The sequence below is a fragment of the Halichoerus grypus genome, chromosome 5 (assembly GCF_964656455.1).
Source record: "Halichoerus grypus chromosome 5, mHalGry1.hap1.1, whole genome shotgun sequence".
NCBI classification, from domain to species: Eukaryota; Metazoa; Chordata; class Mammalia; order Carnivora; family Phocidae; genus Halichoerus; species Halichoerus grypus.
In genome coordinates, this window is record NC_135716.1 from 58,882,834 (window position 1) to 58,910,454 (window position 27,621).

A 27,621-nucleotide genomic window follows, 5' to 3' on the forward strand; every position below is an offset into this window, starting at 1 on the left:
GACCAGAAAAACAGATGGCTGTCTAAGAAGAGAGGAGAAAGCCAAATGCCTACTGGAGTGAATCTGGATGAGCAAGGTAATTTACAGCACCTTGGAAAGGTTCCAGATACTTCCTTTAATGGAATGGTTGACAGTTGGTATAAGAAACAGAGCCTTAAATTCTCTCCAGCCAGGCAACAGCCTGACAGGTCTACTCTTGGGAGGGACTCCAGATTGGAAACACCGGAGACACCAACTGAGAACGGAAACTGAGTGAATCTCCATTCTGAATGGTGACCCCCAAGTCTCTCCTCCACATGCTCTGAGAATACTGCAACCCGGGGTGTATACTCCCCTCCCACACTCCCACTCTCATCCGCTCACAGCAGTTTGTTAGATTCCTCTCTGAGGAAATCGATCATCCAAGAGAAACGACTGCAGGTACTGACAGCTAAAATAGCCAAGTTCCTGTCCCATCACTACACAGGGATACCTTGATCTTGACATGGGAGCACCCATCAGTGCTCACAGAGCCTCCTGTCAGCTTTTTTTTTTTTCTTAAGATTTTATTTATTTATTTGACAGAGAGAGAGAAAGCAAGAGAGGGAACACAAGCAGGGGGAGTGGGAGAGGGAGAAGCAGGCTTCCCGCTAAGCAAGGAGCCCGATGCGGGGCTCGATCCCAGGACCCTGGGATCATGACCTGAGCTGAAGGCAGATGCTTAACAACTGAGCCGACCAGGCATCCCTCCTGTCAGCTTTTTCATTCTCCCTCATAAATATAAATGAACAGCCCAGGACAAGCAGATATTTGAGGAAAACCACTAACAAACAGAGAAACCAAAATTAAATAGAAAAAAACAATATAACAAAACTCAGAGGCAATAAACAATGCCAGGATCAAAAGAGATGAAATAATATCAATCATGAAATAAGAACAGGATGCCCAGAGAAGGAAACGTTAAAACTTCTTAAAAAAGGAGAATTAAAACCTCTTGGATATTAGAAAGATTGATAATAGATAAATGTTGTAACATTTGAAAGTTAAGCAACATTTTCCCCAGAAAGTAAACAAAAAAATTAAACACAGAAATTAGGAGACAAAAGATAAAAAATTAGAAGATCAAAGAGATCCAACATCTGGATAATGGGAGTTCTAGAAAGAGAGTACAAAGAAACTAGGAGGGAGATTACTCAAGAATAATACAGTATTTTTCAGAACTTAGCATATACATTGCCAAAGCCACTGAGTGTCTGTCTCATTAGTTAAAAAAAAAAAAAAAAAGATTCCCATTAAAGCACATTACCATGAAATTCTAGATCATTGGACACAGAAAAGAATCTAAAAGCTTCCAGAGAGAAAAATGTAGGTCACATGCAAAGGATCAGTAACCACAATGGTTAACAGACCACTTGAAGCGATATTTGACCCTAAGGAGAAGAAAGCAATGCCTTTGAAATTCTGAGAGAAAATATTTTCCAAATTAAAATTCTATATCCAGTAAAACTGTTAGTCAAATACAAGGATAGAATAAGAATATTGTCAAACGTGTAAGATAATAGTTTTCCATTCTATGCATCTTTTCTTGAGAAGGTACAGGAAGAGGAGCTCTACGTAAATGAGAGTATAAACCATAAGAGAGGGTCCAGGAAGTAGGAAATCGCACGAAGGAGAGATGATTGGGATCCCCAGGACAAAGATAAAGGGACGTGTGAGCTTGACAGCTGTGCAGCAGGCCTGGAGGGCAGCCAGACGCATGAGAGCAGGAGGAAGGAGGTCACCAAGAAAATAACGAAATCAACAGAATATCTGACATATTTCACAGTATATTCAGAGATTTTTCAGCTGGGTCAGAGAATTTGGAGATCATAAATGATGGGTACACACAGCTCAGGTGTACGTAACAGAAAACTATAATAATACAAACACTGATTACTGACTTAACCAAAAATGGATACAAATACTCTGGAAGAAATGGGGAGGAGAAGCATATGTATGGTGCAATGTGTGTGTTTGCAGGGGCTGGGGGGAGAGCATGCAAGAGACCTAAAACCTCACCCTATATAGTGGGGGGGGGGTCAATAATCTAATATCTCAAACTGGAAAATAAACAGCAGTGTGAGCGTATTTTTATTAAAAAATATGCTCACTTGAGAAAAGAGTTGAAAAAGTTGAGAATGGTCACCTTTAGGGAGAATTGAAAGGCAGTGGAAGGGAAGAAATGTCTTCCATTTTAAGCCATGTAGAACAATTTTATTTTTAAAACTATGAACATGGATTACTTTAGTAAAAATGGAAATAAAAATTCCAAGAAAAAACTGAAAATATAAGTATGTCAAAATGTGAAGCAAACTAAAATGTGGCATGGTTTTGAGCTACTAGGGTAGGGGGGATGGATAGAAAGACACAATGAGAGAGAGAGAGAATACAATTTACCTTGACACTTCTTTGAGTTGCAAGAATTCATGATTACAAGATTACATTTTTTGAGTTAGTCACACTTCTAGGATCTCATGTGAATAATACATGGTATAGTCATAATACAGGTTTATTGGTTTCTGATTTTTTAGAATTACTCCATATCTAAGGCACAAAATATTTCACTATAATTGTTAGACTGAATGCTAAAAACGAATCAAACCAATCCAAACAAACAGAACCCTTGGCAATGTAATAGGGATGGGCATGGGAAGCTGGGGAGAGCGGAAGTGCTGAGTTTAGGGGTCCTGATTTCCTCATCCTACATTGGAGTCAAGGAATCCTGTCTACAGCTGATGGCATAAGAGAAGCTTTGGTAACTCAAAAAAGAAATACATTGGAGGAAGCTCAGGAGGAGCATGGGAGGGAAGGAAGGCAGAGGTGTGAGGCGAGTTAAATGTCTCCTGTGTCCTATCGGGGAGTTACGGTAATAGCAACAGCCAAGCGTAAGTTATCAAGATATGGAAGCATAAGCAAAAGGACTCATTATAGGATTCATTTGGATAACAACTCATCAAAGTCGTTACTGTTGTTTTTATCCACTTGGTAGTGGTAGAAAGCCTTAGAATTAAGAGAAACTTAAAATAGCATCTCTGAAATAATGAAAAAATTCTTGACAGTTTAAAATACACTTCAATTACAGGCGTATTTGAGGAATTCTTGTATATTTTACTTGCTGCTGCAGCTGCCAAGTTCCACTAGTATTGAGAACACTGAGCTAGGCTTTTTTATGAGGGACATCAACATTCCTGGACTAAAGAGGGAAGAGAATTCTGCCCTTTTTTCTGATAAAGAAAACTTCTAATTGCGGGACATCAGCAGTACAATAAAAGTTCTGTCACCAATGCGATTCTGCCAGTGCAAGTCAGAATAAATGAAGCTTGATTCCTCATCTGTGCCATGTAATTATTAATACTGTTCTGCCTCCTCATCAGGGTTTTGCAAGAGTTATAATCCATGCAAAGTAAAGCGCTCACAAATTTATAAAGACAAAGACAGATGTGAGCTCTTCATGGACTCAAGTGGAAGGGAAAACATTCTTTAAATAATTTTCTTGTAAAAAACAAAGACACTGAAAAAGTATTCTTTTCCTTTGAGAGGTGTAGATTATATAAACCATCACACTTCTTGTGTCAAATTGTCTTATTTTTGCTCTCTCAACACAGGATAGGTTTAAGTGAAGGCTTGCTTTAAAGTATTTTGACATATGAAGGTGTTATGTTTTTTGGCTCTCAGCTGCAAATCCCTTTCTCTGCCCTGCTTTGTGATCCTAGAGCTAGAACTCCTGCACACAACTCTTGACATAACGGTTAAGCTTTATCAACAGAGGGCGCTGGAGTGACTCCGAGTGTCGGCGACAGCAAGACCACTCCCTTCCAGTTCCGGCCCTGTTACATAGTGTGGGAGCCACGTGGATGAGCTCCGGCGTCCCCACACCGCCCAGGAATGGTGGGCTGCTTTTCCAGACCAGCACCACCCGCACCCTCTGCCAGTGTCTTCACCTGCAGCAGGCTGTGCTCCACCACTCGGCAGAGGGAGGGGGGCCGATTACAGCCAGTAGTTACCGTCTTCTCTTGCTCCGAAATGGGGGCAGAAAGCAAAGCCCAAGGCCAGACCAAGGTGGGATATAATTAAACAAGGATGCCAAAAGACTGTATTCTTAGAGGAAGACTGAGCTGAAGTAAATCCAAAACGGCCCCCTTCTCCCTAAGGAATTGTGGGAGCATTACCTTGGCCTAATGAAGGCTGTCACCACAGTCTGCTGTCTTGTGAATCTGCACCCCAGATTCTCATCACCAGGCTGGTCTTTAGAAACCCCACGCTGTTAATTTACTTTAAAAGTGGTTCCCAACTGGGAAATTTCCAAACCTGGAAGGAAAAAAATGAGAATTGGAAGACATTCCCAGTTTCAGAAGTAACTGCTTCCCAGAACAAAGTCCTACATATTTTAAAGAAAACAAAATCTAGAACTCAAAGGCCAGGGCCAGCAAACTACAGCCTGCAAGCTAAATCTTGCTGCGGGCTGTTTTTGTAAATATAGTTCTACTGGAATACAGCCACACCCACTCATTTAGTATTTACGTGTATGGCTAATTCCAAGCAGACTTGACAGGCCGTTCTGCCCAAAAAGCCTAAAATATTTTATCTGGCCCTTTATAGAGAAATCTTGCCAACCCCTGGCTCAGACCACTGACATTTAATATAATTATTGACGTGTTTGGATTCCAGTGTGCCAATTCTTGTTTGTCCCTGTGGTTTCTTTTTGCTTCCTGTTTCCCCTACCTTTCACTTTCTTTTGAATTATTTGAATAATTTTTAATATTCCATTTTTAATTTATCTGTTGGCTATATATGTGTTCTTTAAAATGGTTCCTCTAGGGATTACAGTATCATACCCAGCTTTTCCATTTATTTAGGAGTTAATATTATTCCTAATATTAAACTTCATGTAAATTGGAAAAGCCTTGCAGCAATAAACTGAAACAACTTTGAGCCGGAATATAAAAATGGACAATGGGTAGACCTTATATGACAACAAACTCTGACCCTATGACCTCTGCGGCAACCAGTTTAGGGCACCGAATGAAACCCCTGCAGCCACCCACTCAGAATGGTCGAGACTCAGTTGATGACTGCCAACATCCTGATTTTTTGTCCAAACTCAGGACCGAGCAGAGAAAGGCAAATATGTTCCCCCAAACAATCACGTAATATGCGTGCTGCTCCAGCTTCCTCATGCCAATGACCTCCAGTCAGAGCATGCCTGCAGCTTTGTTTCTCACTAGAAAGCTTTCCCATTACAAACTTCAGCCTGTGTCTCTGCAAAAACCCAAGTAGTCGGTGGCTGCCTCCCTTGCTAGAGCAAGCTCTGAATAAACAGCCTGAATGGTTAAATTTCTGAGTGGTGTTTATTTCCATAACTCAAATGTTTAACAACATAATAAATGTGATACAATCATATATTACTGTATACATGAACAAACTACAGCTACATCCACGAATTGAAAGAAAAAAAGGCCAAAAAATTAGAGTTATTTCATTTAATTTCCTTAGATGTCTCAAGTCAAAAAGAAAAGATTATTTTCCTGGCCTTAACAGATTGGCTTAGTTGGGGCTCATTCAACGGGTAGCCGGATCACTTACAATTCTACTTTATCCTTCACCTCCTGTACTTGTGAAGCTCAAAGATCAGAGATGGAGGCCTAGGGTCCTCCCAAGTCTTTTCTGAGACTGTGCAGTCCTGGACATGCAGGCGGCCTTCCGGATTCCTACTCGAGTCCTTCAAAGCCTTTCTTAACCCCACACCACCACCCTCTACCCCCTTGTATCTTCCTCCCCAGACTTCTGGTTTGTGTGGCATATGACACTAGACAGCTGTAGGTAATAGGTTTTTAAAGCCTGGAGACCTCAGAGGGGGACAAACAAAGGCAAATTTCTGAATTAAACCCTCAGGGAAATGCCAGACAGGTCAAGACACAACAATGTGAGAACAAAGTGTCCCCTTTGGCACCATCAAGCCACACCAAGAATTTCTCACAAAACTTAGTGCCTCTTTATTAAGCACTGTTCCAGCTGTTTTGATTATATCCCAGAGTTTCAAAAATTAGATTTTAACAGTTTCTGTCAGCTTAATAGCTGTCTCAGTAAAGGGAAAAGTCTTTGGAGCTTCCTACTCCACCATTTTTGGTGATGTCACTATGTCACATTTTAGAAAGGTGACATTTTAGGGTGCCTGGGTGGCTCAGTTGGTTAAGCAACTGCCTTCGGCTCAGGTCATGATCCCAGGGTCCTGGGATCAAGTCCCCCATTGGGGTCCCTGCTCAGCAGGGAGCCTGTTTCTCTCTCTCCCTCTGCCTGCCACTCCCCCTGCTTGTGCTCGCTCTCCCTCTCAAAGAAATAAAATCTTTAAAAAAATAAATAAATAAAAATAAAAAGATGACATTTTAGAAACGGAGGACAGATGAGTGGCTGCCAGGGGTTGGAGAAATGATGCAGGTGGGAGGGGAGCAGCAACAGGAGGGATCCTTGTGTGTTGGAGCTGCTCAGGATCTTGCCTATGGTGGTGAATACATGAACCTACTCAAGTGATAAATTTAGAACTAAATACACACATACCATACAAGTAAAACTGGGGAAATGTGCATAACGTTGGTGAATTGTATCAATATCCTGATGGCGATATGCTGTAGTTTTATGAATATTCAGGGGAAGAAAAATCGGAGGAACAAAAGTACAAGGAATCTCTCTGTATCATTTCTTAGCAACTGCATATGAATCTACAATTATCTCAAAAATTTTAATTAAAAAAATTCAGATTTCAGATTTAAGATGAGGAAGTTTTAGAAACACATTATCCAACTTATTTTGCTTCCCTTTTTATACGCATCCAGAAGTTATATGATAGAAATTTATCTTTAAATAAATCTAAAATAGCTCTTTTAAGAAGTAAAATAAAATTCTCAAGAAAGCACCATACTATAGTATAATTACACTGATCTTTTTTAGTGGCACATAAAATAATTGAGCATCTCCCAGTTAGTGGAAACAGGATTTGATGATTTATGGTATGTCTGGAATGAGGTTTACTTACAGGTCCATTTTGGTTCATGTCACTAGCTTTGGCACTAACCATCAACATGTCTGTAATAAACAGTGACAGTGACTAGTGGTGTAATAGGATAGATGGAGTCGGGAGGCATACAGTAATTATCCACATTTCTGTTTACTATATATATAAAGACATAACTTCAGGAACAATGGGAAAGTAATGCATGTGACTTTAATACAAAATGAAATATAAATTATTAAATACTACCATTTAACTCTGTACACCAATACTTCAGTATTTCCACTCATTGAATAAAGCACATGTAACTCAAAATGCTAAGTAATTCTTAGTTTATGACTAAATTCTCTAAAGAATAAAATGCTGGTGAAAACTCAAAATTGTTCAGTAAGATATGGATGACCTTATTTATTTAGCAATTATCACAGACATCAAAATGATCATGGGTAACACTAATTTAAGCACTTACAGAATACCACTTAGGCCCAATATTGATTTATTAAATGAAAATATAGAGGAAAAAAAATCAAAGAAACTGGTATTTATGGCACCAGGTTAAAGGCAGATTTAAAACCATCTTTGTCAAAGTTTTAACACTGGAACAAAGTTAAATGTACCTAAACGAGACATGAAGCTGTTCTTGGTAATAGTACAAACTTTGTCCTCCTATGGGTATTACTATTTTTAAGTTTTCTCCTCTATATGAAACAACTGAAAGGAAAATTTAAGAATGTTACAACTCATGGATTACTTTGTACATGTATCATTCTATATACAAATGTATTAGTAACTAATATATTAAGGCCATAAATCAAGTCTTAAAAAAACTTCCCTTTTATGTGTGTTACAAAGGTCAAGTCAGCTTACAGACACAGAATAGGTTAATAGGAATAAATATTTTTTCTCTTACCAGATTTTCAATTTTTTTTTTTTTAATTGGAATAGGATTTGCGGATAGGGTTATTGAAAGCACCAGGGTTCAACAAATTTACATTTTATCAGAGGAAAAAGATTCTTAAAGAATGCAATGATGGCATATAATCTTACTCTTATAGCATAAATCTTCATATTAGTTAAAGTGATACTATAGATACTGTAATGCTTTAGACAAAATTTTAAGATACATCAATGACCACCAAGTTTCAAACAAAATGCAGTGATCAAAATATTTAACTGTCCTTCTATCAAGCTTTTACAAACACATTCAGTCTTCACTGTCTGAGCAAATCAGTTTTAACTTCTTCATAGTCCTCCATCTGTCTTTCAACATGACGCCTGTTCGGTTGTTGAATTTATAATGTAACAGTATTTTAGACCAGTTTCCCTCTCCGTATTTCCTCACACCGGATCTCAGATTCTTGTCTTCTTCCCAAAGCCATGCCTTTTGATAAAACGCGAACAGTTATTCACAGAAACAATTCTTTAAAGAACATACTATAAATCCAACTGTTTTTAATCAAAATAGTATTAGTTTCTTAAGGATGGAAGAATTTGCATATACATTTCTTAGATTTCTGTAAGAGCTTATGTTTATAAGACTTCTCAGGGTCCTTACTATTATTGTTCATTTTACATAAGCACAGTATGGCTCAGCTGCCCAAGATCAGATAGCTACAAAGTGACAGAGCTAACCCAACCCAATTTATCAGACTTTAAGCCTACATTGTCTCTTACAATGCTTTTCTACAATTGTTATCAAATTGGTACTCCCCCCGCCTTTAAAAAAAGATTTATTTATTTTGAAGAGAGAGAGAGCAAGTGCATCATCTGGAGGAGGGGGCAGAGGGACAGAAGCAGACTCCCCGCTGAGCAGGGAGCCCAACCCGGGGCTCGATCCCACAACTCTGAGGTTGTGATCTGAGCCAAAACCAAGAGTCAGACACTCAACCAACTGAGCCACCCAGGCACCCCCAGATTGGTACTTCTTTTTTTTTTTTTTTTTTTTTAAAGATTTTATTTATTTATTTGAGAGAGAGAGAATGAGAGAGAGCACATGAGAGGGGGGAGGGTCAGAGGGAGAAGCAGACTCCCTGCCGAGCAGGGAGCCCGATGCGGGACTCGATCCAGGGACTCCAGGATCATGACCTGAGCCGAAGGCAGTCGCTTAACCAACTGAGCCACCCAGGCGCCCCCCAGATTGGTACTTCTTAATCCCACTAAATAGAACTTATGAATATTTAATACTTCAATAATGAACTCAGTGAAAACCCAGTTCTATGTTAGGCAAAATATACACAGCCATAAACCTCAAATCTTCCCTAAAACAAATTCTTAAAAACACAACTAAAAAAGACTAATTCAAAACATATTATTTTATTTTGGAGAAAATGGCTGAAAATTTTTAAAAATCAAGTTAGCACCATACACAGAAAAAAACTGATAGTTGGCATTTGCTACAGGTGACCAACTAACCTATCCCTTTTGCTGACATGCTGAAGGAGCAAATGACTGAGTGATTATTTACTGTGTCTAGACTATGATTACTTTCCCCAGCTGAATTTCCTATTTTCTTTAAAAATCCGTTCATCATCAAGTCATGAAAAGATAAATAGTGTATGATTTCGCTTACATGAGGTATCTAGAATAGTCAAACGCACAGAAACAAAGTAAAATAGTGGCTGCCGGGGATGGGAAGAAGGGAGAATGGGAAATTGTTTAATGGGTACAGAGTTTTAGTTTTGCAATATGAAAAAGTTGTAGAGATTGGTTGCATAAACAATGTGAATGCACTTAATGCCACTAAACCATACACTTAAAAATGATTAAGATGATAAATTTTGTTATGTATGTTTTACTACAAAGATATAAAAAAGTTAAAAAATGAGCAAGGACTTGATAGACATTTGTCCAAAGATACACAAATGGCCAATAAGTACATGAAAAGATGCTCAACATCACTAATCATTAGGGAAATGCAAATCAAAACCACAAAATATCACCTCACACACATTAGCACATCTATCATCAAACAAAACAAAACAAAACAAAAAACAAAAACAAAATACCACAGAAAATACTAAGTGTGGGTGAGGATGTGGGGAAATTGGAATTCTTACGCACTGTGGGAAGGAATGAAAAACTGACCGCTGTGGAAAACAGAATGGTGGTTCCTCAAAAAAATTAAAATTACCATGTGATCCGGTAATTCCACTTGTGGTATATATCCAAAAGAACTGAAAGCGGGGACTTAAAGAGAAATCTGTACACCCATGTTGGTAACAGTGTTAGTAGGCAAAAGTTGGAAGCAACCCAAGATATCCACTGATGGATGGATGAACAAAATGTGGTATATAAATACAGTGAAATTTTATTTAGCCTTAAAAAGTAAGGAAATTCTGACACATACTATAACATGGATGAAACTTGAGGACATTATGCTAAGTGAAGTAAGTCAAACACAAAAGGACATATATTGTAGTATTCCACTTTTATGAGAGGTACCTAAAACAGTCAAACTCGGAGATAGAAAGTAGAATGGTGGTTCTACTTTCCACTTTACAGAGGCATGGGAGAGGGGCAAATGGGGAGTCCGTGCTTAACGGATAAATAGTTTTTGTTTTGCAAGTTGAAAAGAGTTCTGTGGATGGACAGTGGTAATGGTAGTACAACAATATGAATGTGTTTAATGCCACTGAACTATATACACTTTAATACAGTTAAGATGGTAAATTTAATTATGTGTATTTCACTACAATTCAAAAATTCCAACTCAGCTGTCTGATGCACTATTAAAAAGAACTCAAGGTGGCTTCAAGAAGACAAACCTGAGATGAAAACTCTTGTGTATGGCTCAATGCCATAAAACTGGCAGTGCCCATAATTAAACCCTTGTATAAGTTTGTCTGAGGTGCCACGTCTTGGCAACCGTGCTGTCTTCGAGTGCGTGGTATGCATGGCTAATTGATCTCTAGACAAAGACAAAGAGGACATCCTCCTGTGGCGGTCTACCATGACCAACCCAGCCCACTTCTCTTATCAGTCATCACTCCTACAAGCTTCAAGTCACTGCTTGTCACTGATGCAAAACCAAAAGAGATGTAAATTTTCCGTGTGTGGGTGAGGAGTTTAAAAAAGAGAGAGATGGACTTACCAATTAAAAGTACTTCAGCAGTGGGTTATTAATCTTTGGGGTCATATAGATCTTTGAGAATGTGATAAAAGCTATGGATCCATCTCACAGACAAGTGAAGATATACAAAATTTTACATAACATTTCAGGGGCCACTTAGACTAAACCTAAAATATCGTTTTTACAGTCCCCAAGTTAAGAATTTCTGTTGTGTAAGAAGTTGCTATAGTTTTGTTCAATTTTAAAAAGTAGTCCTTGGTTTATGTAAATTTCATATATACAACACAGTTTTCTTGTTCAAATATGAACTAATTACTTTTAATAGAGTGCACAGATGATATCTGATACAATACAAAAGCTCATTTATCTCAAGAAATAAGTAATATTCTCTGCCTGAATCCTATTTAGGTTCCTGGGTATAAGTTTAAGCAGTGTTTTCCAGTGGATCCCATACAGCAGAGGTAGCAAGCTACTGCCAAAATCCACCCTCAGCCTGTTTGCACTGCCCAGAAGCTAACAACAACAAGCTAACAATATTCAGTGTTAGAACAGAAAGAAAATATAAGGGTAGTACAATTTCATGAGTGTACTCTTTTGCTTACTCTTTTTCATTTCTTCATTTTATATCCTTGACTTATTGTTCTAGATACCATTCATAATGTCACAGAGTTAACAAAGAGTTTAAGATGATCTATTTTAGGACATAAAAAAAAAAAATCTGTGTTCTTTGTGCTATTCTGTCTTTTCCTTTTCATGAAAAATTAAAAATAGAATCAATAAAAAAATCATAACAATCCTGGTCAAACCCAAAACCCAAAAAGATACAAAGAGCACATAAATTCAAACACACCAATCCTTTTCTTTCCTAAGGCTAAAAAGTTTTTATATAACTTATATTTGAAAATTGTCTATCATTTTTAATGCCTTTCAGAGGAAAAAACAATGGTCTATAATGTCTTAAAATGATACTATTTATAGTAAAAAAAAGTTATAGTAATTCCAGTATATACCATCTCTGGGAAAAAAAGTCTTTGTTGTTTTAAGACATTTACTTTCCTTGTTTAATAGAATAAATTTACAAAAGGAAGTCTCTTTGTAAACTGGGATGAGGCTGGCAGAAATACCTTTGTCTGTTTAACAGACAAATACAACAAGGAGAAATTGTCCAATCTGGTACAGACTACTGCAATAAAAATTTTTTAAAGAACCAATATGTTAACACAAAATAAGAAAAAATCTGTCACTCATCTGAAAAAAGTCCCACTCAAAAACCAACAGGGGAAAGTGAAAAATAAAATGAGACACTTGTGATAGCCACAGAATTCTTTTTTGGCATAGTAAACAGTGATAGACAATATCATCTATATTCTGTTCTTTAAATTACATAGTTGATTACCCACATTTTGTTTTGAATACAAAAAAACAAAAAACAAAAAACCAGAGTAACTTTTTTTTTTGATATACATCTATAAATAACACCTACAATCCCATTCAGAATTGTTGCCAGAAGAACTACAGGGAAGGATCACTTAAAATATGAGGCAGAGACTTCTAGTTTTGGGACCGACATATAAAAACCTTGGAAATATCACTCCAGTCCTCACAACAAGAAAAAAACTAAACCAACTGAAAGTCAACAACTGTTTGTAGATCCATCAGAGAACTAACATCAACAGGCAAACTGCTGCCATAAAAACTAGAAAAACAGAAAGGTAGATACAGAGAATCACAGCTTACCAGGAACAGAAGCTCATACCTGGAGCCAATACTGATAGAAACACTTAACTATCTTGGATGAACTGATGGAGGCTTACTATGGGCAAGCCTGAGTTAAGAAACTCCAGGTGCCCAATCTTAGTGGGGCCCACAACTCCAACTCATTTCCACCTAACTCCAGCCCCCTCTAGCCTTCCATGTCAGGAGGGAAATACCCAGCTTCAGCCCCTTCTAGCCTTCCTTTCTCACTGAAGAGGGGGAAATAAAAGCTGAGAAGCACATATGAAGGTCTTAGTCCAGGACACAAACTCACTGAAAATCACACAAAACTAGAGAATACTTCTCTCCTTCATCTTACCATATTATTTGGGCTCCTGTAAATCAATTGCCTTAGCTGAGAGCTGCCTCAGACCCTTACTAAGGAGTCTAGGGAAAACCAAAGACAGCAAGAGAGACAAAAATAAGGAAATTTTAGCCTCTGACATCTATGGCTACAGCGAATAGGAAATAAAGCCTAAGTCCTGGCTAGACAAACATAAAATCTCACACCAAAGGTCAGTTTACCTCTGCTCTTTTACCTGATACATCATGTTCAGCTATCAGCAAAAAATGGGTAAGGTATACTAAAAGGCAAAAAACCACAATCTGAAGGGACAAAGCAGCATCAGCCTTGGCTATGACAGAGATTTTGGAATTATCAAAGTGGGAATTTAAATAACTATGATTAATGTCAAGGGCTCTAATGGAAGAAGTGGACAACATGTAAAAACAGATAGGTAAATGTAAGCAGAGAAATGTAAACCTTAAGAATCAAAAGGAAATGCTAGAAATCAACACATAGTAATAGAAATGTAGAATACCTTTGATGGGCACATTAGCAGACTAAACATGGATGAAGAATCAGTGAGCTTGAAACTAAAAAGAGAAACTTCCCAAACTGAAAAGCAATGAGATAAAAAGAATGAAAAAAAGAGAGAGAGAGAGAGAGAGAGAGAGAGAGAGAAACAGCTAAGTACTGTGGGAAAATTACAAAAGAGGTGACCTATAGATAATGGGACATCAGAAGGAGAAGGAATAGAAGAAAGAATTGAAGTAATAATGGCTGAGAATTTTCCAAAATTAATGACAGACACCAAAACAGATGCAAGAGACTTCAGGAACACAAAGTAGGACAAATTCCAAAATATCTACACCTTCGTACATCATACTCAAAGTGCAAAAATTCAAAGACAAAAAGTATGTATGACTTTTGGCTGCATACAGTGTCATATGGTTGGCATTTCCCCATTCTCCTTTGGGAATTCACCCAACAGCATCAAGGAAAGAAATAAAATCTTAAACTCTTAAAAAAATTCAAAGAACCCTATGACCTGAATCATAATATAGGTGGAAGGGGTACACTATTGGTGGAAATTGACAAAAGATATGCAAAGAAGCAGGGCAGAGCCACTCTGCCTATAGATCTCAGAAAGCCTGTGATGTGCAATTTTCCAGAGTAAAGAAAACATAGCCTGAGGTGCACACCTTGAATCCCTGGTCTGCCAACAGCAGGAGCCTCCCTCAACCTGCAGTTGCTCTAAATAATAAAGGTGGTGGTACTAAATAAGGAATCACATGGATAAGCAATATTTACAGGAAGCAAATCAGAAGTAGGAATTGCTTGCTATGTTCACTTGAGACACAAGAGATATTCCTAGTAGCCGGGAATTTGACCCTAGCCCCAGTGTCTCAACATGAACCATTTACAAGTTGCTTTTTGAGAAAACAAAACAAAACAAAACACATCTTAAATAAAGGAGAATAAGAAAAGAGCACACGGCCACCTTCAACTTCTAGCTAGATTTATTTACTTGCTATAAACAACTAGAAAACCAGATAAAATACAGGAAACAATGGTTTGAGTCACTGGACAGATGCCACAAGACTATAATCACTGAGTGCAGAAATGAAGTGAGTCGTAAAACTGACCCATCTTAACTTTCTGTATAGAAAATTTCCCTATCAAGTGGTTTCTTCTTTTTTTAAGGCACAGAAGGACCTTATTTAAATTGGATCCCTATTAGGAAAATATGAATATAAAAGCTTATAATGTGGATTTAAGTCCCACTTTACATTGATATATAGACCTTATGATAGTATCACAATAATTCTAAATAAATATCATTATCAGTACCCAACTTAAGGCTATTTTAAAAATACAGGTGAAATATTTTTTTTGGAACTTAGAACAGGTGGATTGGCCTGTTGGCAAAATCAAAGATAGTTAAGTGGAAACATTTTACATTCAAGATCTTTTAGGTTTGAGCAGAAATAATGTGAAATAATCACAATTAATGTCCATTGTCTTATTTAAATATAATAAATACCTGTTTTTTCCTAGATCGATGTTTTTTAGAAGTTACTGGCTGACTGTTCAAAACATGTCTTCTCTCTTTTTCAGCAGCTTGTCTCCTGAGTCTTTTCATTCTTTCACCTAAAAGTAGAAATAATCATCAAAAATTGCTTCACATTAAAATAAAAAGGGGGCTATTTTTAAAGGTTACCATTAAATTCCTATCTATTATTTAGCTATTTTAAATAAAAAGAACTAATTTTTTCCCCTTTGAATCTGGAAGCAGCATAGTACAATGCAAAGATCAGTTTCTGAAAATCATAGGGGGTTACTGAATGTTGATTCTTTTACGTCTTTAAATAAGTTATCTCACCTCCCAGAACGTGTCCTTTTTCATTACCTGTTAAAAAAAGGAAAAACATTTATCTTACAGGATTGCTAAAATTTTCTTAAGATAATGTTTAAGGAATATTTTACCTAGTGTAAGAACTATAGCCCTTCCCTCATTCCTTCTTTCTTATTCATAGTCAGTTTAGTAAGATAAGAATGTATATGTAACTGAAAAGAAAACTGTTAACTACTGAAAAAAAATTGTTTATATAAAAAACCTTAAAGAATCTACAAATAGAATTAAAAAGAGTTTAGATGGTTGGATAGAAGATCAATAAACAAAGCTCAATAGTATTTGTTCATTAGCAATAGTTAAAATATTTAAAACAATCAAAAGATAATATTTACAATACTAACAAAAAATAGAATATTCTTAGGAATAAATCTAGCAGTGGTCGGGCGCCTGGGTGGCTCAGTCGGTTGGGTGTCTGCCTTCGGCTCAGGTCATGGTCCCGGGGTCCTGGGATCGAGTCCCGCATCGGGCTCCCTGCTCTGTGGGGAGCCTGCTTCTCCCTCTCCTCCCCACTTGTGCTCTCTCTCTATCTCTGTCTCTCTCTCTCAAATAAATAAAATCTAAAAAAAAAAAAAAAAATTAAATCTAGCAGTGGTCAAGATCTGTATGTAGTAAATTATAAAGTTTTACTATATATGTGTATATATACACTATACATTATAAGAAAATATATATGACAATCTAAATAGAGTAATATAGGGGCACCTGGGTGGCTGAGTTGTTAAACGTCTGCCTTCGGCTCAGGTCATGATCCCAGGGTCCTGGGATCGAGTCCCGCATCGGACTCCCTGCTCAGTGGGAAGCCTGCTTCTCCCTCTCCCACTCCCCCTGCTTGTTTTCCCTCTCTCACTGTGTCTCTCTCTGTCAAATAAATAAATAAAATCTTTAAAAATAAATAAATAAAAATAGAGTAATATACTTCTGTTCATGCATAGGAAGACTTAACATAATTAATATAAAGTCTATAATTAATACTAATATATAATAACTGTGTCTGTTCTTTCCAAAAGTATCTATTGTTACAATGCAATTTCAAATGAAAATTTCAACACGGCTTTTTGTAGGACTTAACATTATTCTAAAATTATGTGTTATGAGAAGTAGTCTACCACTGGCCCCGAGCATCCCTGCAGTTTTTGCTGAATGTACAAGGCTTATTTGTTTCCTGATACTAAACAGTTTTGTAGTCATATAGGCACCTAAGTAGATCAAAGGAACCATAGCCTGACCAGCATGTAACTACCCTCTCCTGGGAGGGGACTGGCTGGTTTGCTATCCTGTTTTGCTGCTTACTCAAAAAGAGGTAGGCCCTTGGCACTAAGTTTCTCAGTTACAATACAACCTATCTGCCTGCACAGCATCTACCTGGGGCCATTGCACTGCCTATGGGACTTGGAATAAAGAAACCAGCACAATTATGCTGATGCCATGCTATTTGTTGTGCTGTAACTGTTTTGCTCTGAGTCATTAAGTCATATTGCCTGCTTTGGGCACCTATGGAGAGGTAGCAGGTTTATTGCTTGCAATCCTCTATGAAGTTGGGTTTTTTCCCTGACAACATGGAAGACCAAAACAGTCAAGAATAGTCAAGATATTCCTGAAGAACAGTAAGATGAAGGGTATGTCCCTGTCACATACTGAGTTATTATGAAACTACAGTAATTGAGATAATATGGCACTGTTGCAGGAACAGACCATTATGTGCTGGTCAGGCTCCAGTCAGGAAAATGGAAACCACACTAGTTATGAATAGAGATTTCCATATTGCAAATTGTTTAAACAGGTGCTAGAGGACTAAAAAAGCAAAAAAGGAAATTAATAAATTAGCAGAGATTAATAATTAACAGAAATTCATAATTACAGTTGGAGGTTTCAATACTGTCTCAGTAATTGTTGGAACGAACAGGAAAAAATAAGCAAGCATACACAAATTCTGAACAGCACTATGAATCAACTTGACCTGATATTTTACAACAGAATTCACATTCTTCTCAAGTACATATCAACACTCACCAAGATAGACCATATCATGTACTATAAAGCAAATCTTAAATTAAAAAAAGAATCCTAAAAAAAGAAATCCTACAAAGTATATTCTCAGTCCCAAACAGAATTAAATTGGAAAGCAATAATAGAAAGATATCTGGAATATCCTTAAATATTTGGAAATTAAGCAAACAGCTTCTAAATAGCCCAGAAGTCAAAGAAAAAGTCTTAAAGGAAATGAAAAAATATTTTGAACCAAATGAAAAAACATCTCAAAATCTGTGGGATGAAACTAAAGCAGTAATTAAAGGGAGTTTATAGCATTAAATGCACATATTAAAAAAGATCTGGGAATCTATGAGTAAAACGTAACTCATATACAAAGGGAGGAGAAAGGCTGACATCAGACTTGTCCACAGCAGCACACATAAAGTCAAAAAATGGATCAATATCTGCAAAGTTGTAAGAAAAGTATCTCCCATGGGGCGCCTGGGTGGCTCGATTGGTTGAGCATCTGCCTTCGGCTCAGGTCATGATCCCGGGGTCCTGGGATCGAGCCCCGCATCAGGCTCCTGGCTCAGCGGGGAGCCTGCTTCTCCCTCTCCCTCTGCCTCTCCTCCTGCTCATGCTCTCTCTATCTCTGTGTCTCGAATAAATAAATAAAAAAATCTTAAAAAAAAAAAAAAATCTCTGAAGAATGTTATATTTAGCCAAATTTCCCTTTAAGCAAAAAACAGTACACACTCAAGGTACAGCATAGTTCCCATATGTCAATGGTATTGTAATAATGTATGGCGACAGATGGTAGCTACCCTTGGGTAAGCATAGCATAATATATAGAGTTGTCCAATTACTATTCTGTACACATGAAACTAACGCAACATTGTGTGTCAACTATACTTCAATTAAAGAAAAAAGAAAAGAACATCTTCCACTTCAGTGATGATAGGAACATCTATCTGTCAGAGGTTGCCACTTGAAGAGAGTCTGCCTGGAAGGGAAGCCATCACAGAGGAAAGTAGAGCTGAGAGACATAGAGGAAGCAGGTCTGATGAAAATGCTTGAGTAGCTGGATCCAGCCACACTTGTAGCTAATGTACCTCTGAACTTATGAGTATGAGGCAGTAAATTCCCTTTCTCACCCCAAAAAGAAAAAAGAGCAGACCTAAATTTAGAAATTATAGTACCTATAATCCCATCTTTTAAAAAAACCTAGCAAACAAGAAGTAAGGAATGGTGACATGATGGTCAAAGGGTTGGTAACCAGCAATAAATCAATTTAAACAGATTAAACTACTTTGGGATTTACGGCTAGAAAGGAGAATTCTACAAACCTTTATCATATAAAATAAAACTAAGAAAAACTGGAAACTGGTGGGAGAGGTTGGTTTTGTTTTTTTTTGTTTTTGTTTTTGCTAATATCACCCTTTTTAGATAAAGTCAGTCAACAGTCTAAAATTTAAATTTATGATTACAGAGGCAACCTGATCCAACCTCTTGAAGTATTTCATATTCTATATCCTTCATTTTGGAGGAATCATATAGGTTACTGATATACTTCTTATGAAATAGCATTTACATGAAGTTCAAAATGGAAATGTGTTTTAAAGTAACATGTAATCTAATCACATTTTTCTAAATTTTTATTTGACTATCTTTCCACTGACATAGTCTAGCCCAGCAATTAGAAGCATAGGCTCTGCAGTCAGAATGTCTAATTTTGCCTGGCTGGCTCATTTGGCAGAGCTTGAACCTCTTGATCTCGGGGTTGTGAGTTCAAGCCCCAAGTTGGGCATACAGTTTATTTTTTTATTTTTTTAAAGATTTTATTTATTTGACAGAGAGACACAGCGAGAGAGGGAACACAAGCAGAGGGAGTGGGAGAGGGAGAAGCAGGCTTCCCGCTGAGCAGGGAGCCCGATGCGGGGCTTGATCCCAGGACCCTGGGACCATGACCTGAGCCGAAGGCAGACGCTTAACGACTGAGCCACCAGTTTACTTTAAAAAGAAGGTCTAATTTTTTTTAAATTTTTTTTTTCTTTTTTTAGATTTTATTTATTTATTTGAGAGTGAGAGTGCACAAGCAGGGGCAGCAGCAGACAGGGAGAAGCAGGCTCCCCACTAAGCAGGGAGCCAGACTCAGGGCTAGATCCCAGGATTCTGGGATCATGACCTGAGCCGAAGGCAGACGCTTAACTGACTGAGCCACCCAAGTGCCCCAAGAAGGTTAATTTCAAATTCTAGTTCTGTTCACTATTTCTGTGACGAAGTATATTTTACTTAATCTCTTTTTGTAGTGGCTTCCCATGTATAAAATGGGGATGATTAAAAAAAAAGCACTTGTAAGATTGTTGAGGATTAAATGAGTTTACACATCATTTCACTGAATGGTGGTAAGTTTTTTTCTGCACAGAAAGAATTTAGGTGATTTTCTTTCTTTCAAGTTTTCTGAATCACTTGATTTTTTAAAAGTATATGGCAATTTTACAAATCTGAAAAAAACTGTTTAGCATAAACAAAACTAATATTCTCTAACTATGAAGAGAGGATACTGCATGCCTTTTAAGCAAACTGGAAGTAAAAAAATATATATGTATGTATATATTACTAACATGTAACAAAAAGTCAAAAAATGTACTAAAACTCACAAGATCTTCTAGGCTCAATATCCATAGTCACTGTCAAACCAGTCTCCAATGAGGTTATAGTTCTCAGAGTTTAACCACTAATCAACTATTTAGAATCTAAAAAAATATATGCTTCCACTTATTTGATTTTTGTATTATGAAATTAAAAGTCCAGAATCCCCAAATTATTTTATTTTAGAATTATGATTACTAGCCATTTTGCAACAATAGATGCAGAACAATTTTGGAATAACAACATGAAGCAATTATTTCTTTGAGCTTAACTTTACCATCTTTAAAATGAGGATGGTAATATCTATGGATGTAAATGTTTTAGAGCTATAATTTACAAATATTAGTTAATACTGGCCCTGTCATCAGCCATCAGTTATGAATAAATTTATTCAATTAATACTTATTGCAGCCTTACTATGTCCCTGGCATTAAGGTGGTACATCTATTATTTTTATATTGACCGCAGGCTGCTAGGTATGGATCAATTAAGTTTAAAAATCCTTGCTTTTATTCATTCATTCATTCATTCATTCATACAGTACCTAGAATGTAGTGTAGGTTCAATGAACATTTGCTGAATGAATACATACCAAGGAGAAACTTAGAATCAAATTGTAATTTAAAACAATTATGGACTACTTTCTTTTTTCTTTTAAAGATTTTGTATCTATTCATTTGAGAGAGAGACAGAGCACAAGCAGGAGAGAAAGTGGCAGAGGGAGAGGGAGAAACAAGCAGACTTCCCACTGAGCTCGGAGCCCAACTCGGGGCTCGATCCCAGGACCCTGGAATCATGACCCGAGCCGAAGGCAGATGCCCAACCACTGGAGCCACCCAGGCGCCCCTATGGACTACTTTTAAGATTTTTTTTTTTTTTGGTTATTGTTGCTTGTTTTTTAAATCCAGTGATGCCTTTTATAAGAATAAATTCTAAATGTAATAAGGAAGGTAGCTAGATTCCACAGTCAATCCTCATTATTCATGGATTCTGTATTTGTGAATTTACTTCCCTGCTAATAATTTGTAACTCAAAAATCAATACAGAGTGCTTTTATGGTCACTGGTGGACATGCACAGAGCAAAAAAAATTCATCTCACCTGAGGTGTGTGTTCACAGGTGATGCTCTGCCTTTGTGTTTTAGCTCTGTCATAAATAACGGTCTTTTTTAGAGTCTATTTAATGCAACATTTTGTATTTTGGGGTAATTTAGCTGTTTAAAATGGCCCCAGATGTATTGTGGAAGTGTTGTCTAGTGTTCCTAAGTGCAAGACTAGGATGTTCCCAACAGAAAAAATCTGTGTTAGAAAGCTTCATCCAGGCATGACTTACAGTGTTACTTGGCCACAGGTCAAGGTTAATGAATCAACATTATATATTAGTATCTTTAAACAGAAACACATAAACACACTGAACAAGGTTATGTATTTATCAGTTGACAAAACTGTGGTGACAAGATTCTCAAAGGAATCTAACCCTGTAATTCCCCAGTAATGGTTTAGTAGTCACCAACCACAGCGACTTTATAGAACATAACTATCGTGATAACAACTGTATGTTTCAGATTAAGTAACTATTTCAAGTTGCTGAATAAAGTTAAGGTAGAAAATCACTGTACCATCATAGCAAAAGTACTCTAAGCTAGGCAATCAGAATAGCTTTCTAAATTAAGCACTAACTTTCTAACTCTATGAAGGTACGGCATTTAATCCATTGTGCTTTAGTTTTCTGAAGTGTGTCTGGGTGTTGTAGTGGGGAGGTCAAGGGCTAGATCACTTTCAAGGACAAATCAATTCTCCACTTCTAAAATTGTACTAAGAGTACTCACTTTGAAGAGTTTCCATTCTTTCTTCTTGCCTATTAAAATCCTGTTGTTGGCATCCGTGTTTTGACTTAGATACAAAGAGCTTCTTGTGAGACCTAAATTGAACATAAAAGCATGGGATTGGTTCCGCAAAGAGTAGAAAAGCTATGAAAGAAGGTAGATGATTTGTCTTAATCTCTATTTTAGGACCTTCTTCTATTTTGGCCTGTTTCCTTTGGTACTCTCCTTGCTGAGTGCCCCATCTTAACCTTTGGCCTCTTAAGATTTTTGTTGTCTGACTTCCTTCTTCTCCCATCACTTATTTCCTCCATCTCATCTACTAAGAAACCAAGATTCTTTTGGCCTTTTAATTAGATAGGTGAAGGAAAAAAAAAAATCCTCAGACGATCAACTATTGACTTTCATTCTCCCCTAGGGCTTTTAAGTTTATTTCCCAAAAGAGAAATTCCAAAATTCCTTTACACATAATGGTAGGTATCACTTATCTTTACAGCTTCCAAAGGGAGCATTTTTGAAATGAAGGCTGTTTGGAAACACAGAGTGTGGCAAAATTTTGACAACCCTGCAAAGTTGGTATTATTCCCACTTTATAAAGGAGCTAGTTTAGATGAAAAAATAGTTCACCTAAGCTTAGGAAACGACTTTATCACCATCTAAAATCTGTATTTTTACCTAAGTACACAAGAAACCTGCTAATCCGTTCCCTCCCTCCCTCCCAAAACCTATTGTGCTCTCTGGAATGCCATTCTCAACCCCTTCACCAGTTCCCCTACATCTTCACTGTCTAAAATCTCCCTTAGGGAGAATATTTCTTTGTGGCCTGCTAAAGTAGACAGGCTTAATCTTCTACCTTCTACGAACTCAGGGTCCCAGAGGTGGGTCTCTATACTTTCCATTTCCTAACAAATGCCACTTTCAGGATACTGCTTCCATAAGAAGCGTTAGCCCTTGAGGATTCGTCCTACTGATGTATATCACCAACTACCATACTTTAGAATCATTCACTAGCCTTGCAAGCACTTCCCATCATTCACAGATCTTTCTCTACCCCAAGTGATGATTTTATCATGTTATTTCTGTGTTCTCATGGATAACCCATATACAATCCTGACCTCTCAATTCCTCATTTCCAATGACCTCCTCCCCCACACTAAATCAAAACCTTCCACTATGGTCCCTATTCAGCAACCTAACTGCTCTAACTCTGAAATCATTCATGCAGACTTTCTGCTCTCTGAACATGTTATATTGTCTGTCACAAAATTTCTAGTAGATTAAACAGTTTTTCAAGTAATTTCATAAAATTAGAATTTGGGATGTTCACCAGAACTATAACTGCCCCCCACCCCCCCAGCAACATATCCTTATTTCTAGGACAGAATAAGAGTTTATTAAACATCTGCTTTAAGTTCAAGCACTCCCTATACGTGTATGCCAATAATGGCCTTGTGGGAACAATGTGTAACAGTCCAGGATCCCAGAGGCAGGTCTCTATAGTTTGGAATTTCAAGACACGTCAAGGTCTTGAATACCTGTTGAGATAAGCAGGCACCTATGATATTCTCAAAATCACACCATTTATATGACAGTTATTATAAAATATCTAGATCTGCATGAAGTGCTTCAATCAAAGATTTTAAAGACAGAGAAGAAAAATGTCCATTTACTTCACCTCGATAAGGATACTGTACCCCCTGAGAATTCAGTTGCAGACCGTTTGTCACTAACACTTTAAAAAAAGAAAAAATATGTAAGAATGTAAACAAAAGAAACTTGACAAGGTTAGTACTTACTACATAATCAAGTCATATTGCAATTTATATGAAATATCTTTGGAAAGAAACTCTGGTAACATTAGGACATACAGAGTCTCCATTACAACATAGATAATTTTTGCACAGATGTACTTACCAGATATTGAATCAAGCTTTCACAAACATAAGTTAAGCAGAGTTAATGTTGTAATCAAGTATTCACGTCACTCTTTCAAAAACTCTCCATGGATCTTTATTTCCATGGATTCCAGTTTAATTTCTTGCCCTCCCTACCAGTCTCCAACTGAACTTTTTAACAAATGCCCCCCAACTTTGCTGAAGTTAAACTTAGCTTCCAAAAACACAGTATAACCATTTATGCCTTTGTGCCTTCACTGGAACTATTCTTCTATCCTAAAATGACATTTCCTCTTCCATCCAACTGAAAAAACCATAACTATCCTTCAAGGGCCTGCACAATGCTCATCCCTCCTTGAAGCTTCCATCTCAGCTTCTTCAGCATTTAAGTCTATACATTTTTAACAACAAATTATATAACGTTTGCTGCTGTACCTGTTTCCTGTCTATAATTATTGCCGCAAAATAGTTTATAAGCTCTAGCAGAGCAAAGTTTTTATTTCATCTACCATTGAGAACATGAAGGTTTCATCTTTCCTATTATTTATCTGATTTCACAATCACACTTCCATCCTTGTTCACTTGTGTCCTGCTGATTTTTGTCCTGAAACTGGTGAATCTGATGATTTACTTGTCCTGATTCTATTTGCCTCCAGGATGGTCTTGATATTTGCTTAGTTCTTGATCTTCATTTTTTCTCTAGTTTTAGTTTTATTCCCTGTTTCTAGTGCATTGCAAATTCTAATGTATACCTGGTAATGAACTAAGTACCAAGGATACACAGCTAATTAAGAACCTTTAAAGGATTCTCAGTCTAGTGAGAAATACAGAAAGGTAAACAGGTATGTTACCATCCAAGATAAGTCCTTTTAAGAGATGTGACTCAATGCTGTGGGAGCACAAAAGTGATAACTGATCAGAGAGCTCAATAAAACATAGGTGATCTTTGAGCTAGACCCTGAATGGCTAGTAAGGGCCTGCCTTGGAGACAACAGAAAGAAGGGAATTCAAAATTGAAGCAAGAGACAGGCATGAAAGAGCTCGTAATATTTGAGGATCAGGATGAAGTTGTGTGCTGCTAGAAAGTACCATTATGTGGGCAGGGAGAGGTTAATGCTTAGGGATAAGGTTGTATATGAAAAAAAAAAAAAAAAAGAACAGAAAGGGGCTATGTACGGCTTTGTAAGCCAAGCCAATAAACTCTAACTCATCTAGTAGGAAGTAATTGTACAGTACTCCAAATATCCAAATGTTAATAATCAGTAAAACATACCCTCTATAATAATTGTTTTTGTTAAAAATGGCTCACTAGCAACACTTTCACATAAAGATGTATCCATGAGACAAAAAATATATTAATGAATTTACAAACCTTTTTCCTATATCCAAATTAGCTTCAGTTTCCATTTCAATACTGTTACCATTAGGTTTATCTTGAGTTGTTCTTGCCCTTTTACTTTCCACTACTTTTGCTGCTGCCTTAAAACACGGGGTTGTAGAAGAGAAAGGAATCCATTAAGCCATTTTGAACAAATAGCATTAAAATTAAGCCTTCTAATTCTTTGATAGTCGTAACCAATATATCTGTTCACAGGTCAATAAAGGGACTGTGCTGTGTTTTCTCCAGTAACTATGACATCAACAGCAGCTGCTTTAGTTACCTGCTTGGTTTATAAGCCTTATGGAGAAGATCTTTCCTTGTACATGTATTTGATACATACAGTGTTTACTAGGCAATTTTTAGATAAAAGGTTATTTAAAAAGAAAAATCAATAAAAATTCCAGATAGGGGCACCTGGGTGGCTCAGTCTGTTAAGCACCTGCCTCTTGATTTCAGCTCTGGTCATGATCTCAGGGTCGTGGGATCAAGCCCTGCATTAGGCTCCAAGGTCAGCACAGAGTCTGGGATTCTCTCTCTCCCCTGCCTCTCTAAACAAACAAACTCTTTAAAAAATTAAGTAAAAAATTAAAAAAAATAAAAATTCCAGGTATTTATACTCCCTTAAATTAATCAGTGCTCCACTATAAGTTAAAATTTTCTGAGGCCAAGACTGGGGCATAAAATGTTATTAAAAAAAAAAAAATCTTTTTAAAGGCCCTTCTTTAGTCCAATTTTATTTTCCAAAAACATGCTAAAAATTTCTTTGATCTGTTCTCCCAACTTTTTATTTTGAAAAATTTCCCCAACTCTTATTTCAAAAAAGTTTAAAAATACTGCAAAAATCACCAATAAACCCTGTAGATTTACTAATTTTAACATTTTGCCCTTCTACAAAATCACTTTTTTAAGGATTTCTGTTTCAAGTATTCTCCTTTATTATAACAATTTCTAATTACTCTATTGTTAGAGTCTCTCTGAAATATGCATACCTTCATAAGAAAGGCTGATGATTTTTCATTTATCACAAAATTCACATAACTCTTAATTTTCTCCATCATGTTGTTGTAGCTGAAGTGTTGAAAAATTGAGTGGAATGTATCTTTCTGAGAGATTATCATAAGCAATTTCCTTTTTAAAGGCTAAAGACAACAGGAAAAATGAATTAACACATAAATCACAAGTAAGATTGTAGAAATTTTGTCTTATTTAAAAAAAATCTCAGAAACACGAGACTTTTAAAAATTCTTATTTTAAATGGCCCACGAATGTATTTTTTTCTTACTTAAACTACTTTGTATTTCACACACATACAAAAGGATAAAAAAATAAATTATGAACCTGAATGTCCATTGCCAAGAAATAAAACATCATCGATTACACCTCCAGCTTCTCCTCTCAAGGTAGCCATTATCCTGAATTTAGAATTTACCATATCCACGCATTCCTTTACATACTTGCACTAAGTATGAATGTACCCATAAATATGCGGTACTATTTAGCATATGCGTATTTTTCTGAAACTTGTTATATTTGCTCAACTCTGTGACATTTGTCCATGTTGATCTGATTTTTTTTTTAAGATTTTATTTATTTATTTGTCAGAGAGAGAGCACAAGCAGGGGGAGAGGCAGGCAGAGGGAGAAGCAGACTCCCCGCTGAGCGGGGAGCCCAATGCGGGGCTTGATCCCAGGACCCTGAGATCATGACCTGAACTGAAGGCAGATGCTTAACCAACTGAGCCACCCAGACGTCCCCATGTTGATTTGATTTTTATAGAACTAGTTACTTTCAATATTGTACAATATTCCACTGATCAAAAATACCATTTGTTCATCCATTCTTCCAGTCTTTTGAAAGCTTTTAGAGGCTATTTTCTATTACTGCAATACTGTTAAACATTTTTCTACAGGTCTTCTTGTACACAGTACAAGCTTCTCTTGGACATTAGTTCTTTCAAGACTGGTTGCACAATAAAAGCTATAGAACCTTCAAAAAATTCTACTTCTCAGGCTGTATTCCAGACCAACTGTCTTAGTGGGGCCTGTTTGTTTTTTTTAAATAAAACTTCATGGCTTTTAGGGACTCCTGGGTGGCTCAGTCAGTTGAGTGGCCAACTCTTGATTTTGGCTCAGGTCATGATCTCAGGGTCCTGGGATTGAGCCCCAAGTTGGGCTCCGTGCTCAGTGGGGAGTCTGCTTGAGAGTGTCCCTCTCCCTTTGTCTCTCCCCACCCCACTTGGGCATGCTCTCTCTAAAATAAATAAATAAATCTAAAAAAAAAAAAAAAAGCCTTCATGGCTTTTAAAATGTGCAGTAGGGGCGCCTGGGTGGCTCAGATGGTTAAGCATCTGCCT

At 37.0% G+C, this 27,621-nt stretch overlaps 1 protein-coding gene across 3 annotated transcripts in view; it reads right to left on the minus strand.

Moving 5' to 3' along the window:
- Positions 1–5,347: 5,347 nt before the first annotated feature.
- TERF1 (telomeric repeat binding factor 1) overlaps positions 5,348–27,621 on the minus strand; it is a 36,753-nt gene continuing 14,479 nt past the window's right edge. Inside the window, exons 5-11 of one of the 3 annotated variants that reach the window (XM_036082157.2) lie at positions 26,258–26,407; positions 25,260–25,366; positions 23,668–23,724; positions 21,999–22,090; positions 15,515–15,541; positions 15,176–15,282; positions 5,348–8,405 (exon numbers count right to left, since the gene is read on the minus strand). In XM_036082157.2, coding sequence (XP_035938050.2) covers positions 8,229–8,405; positions 15,176–15,282; positions 15,515–15,541; positions 21,999–22,090; positions 23,668–23,724; positions 25,260–25,366; positions 26,258–26,407 — 717 coding nt within the window. In that variant the 3' untranslated portion in view covers positions 5,348–8,228. Of the gene's footprint in view, positions 8,406–15,171; positions 15,283–15,514; positions 15,542–21,971; positions 22,091–23,667; positions 23,725–25,259; positions 25,367–26,257; positions 26,408–27,621 lie in introns of those variants that run through there. The other 2 variants (XM_078072301.1, XM_078072302.1) reach the window with 2 other exon arrangements.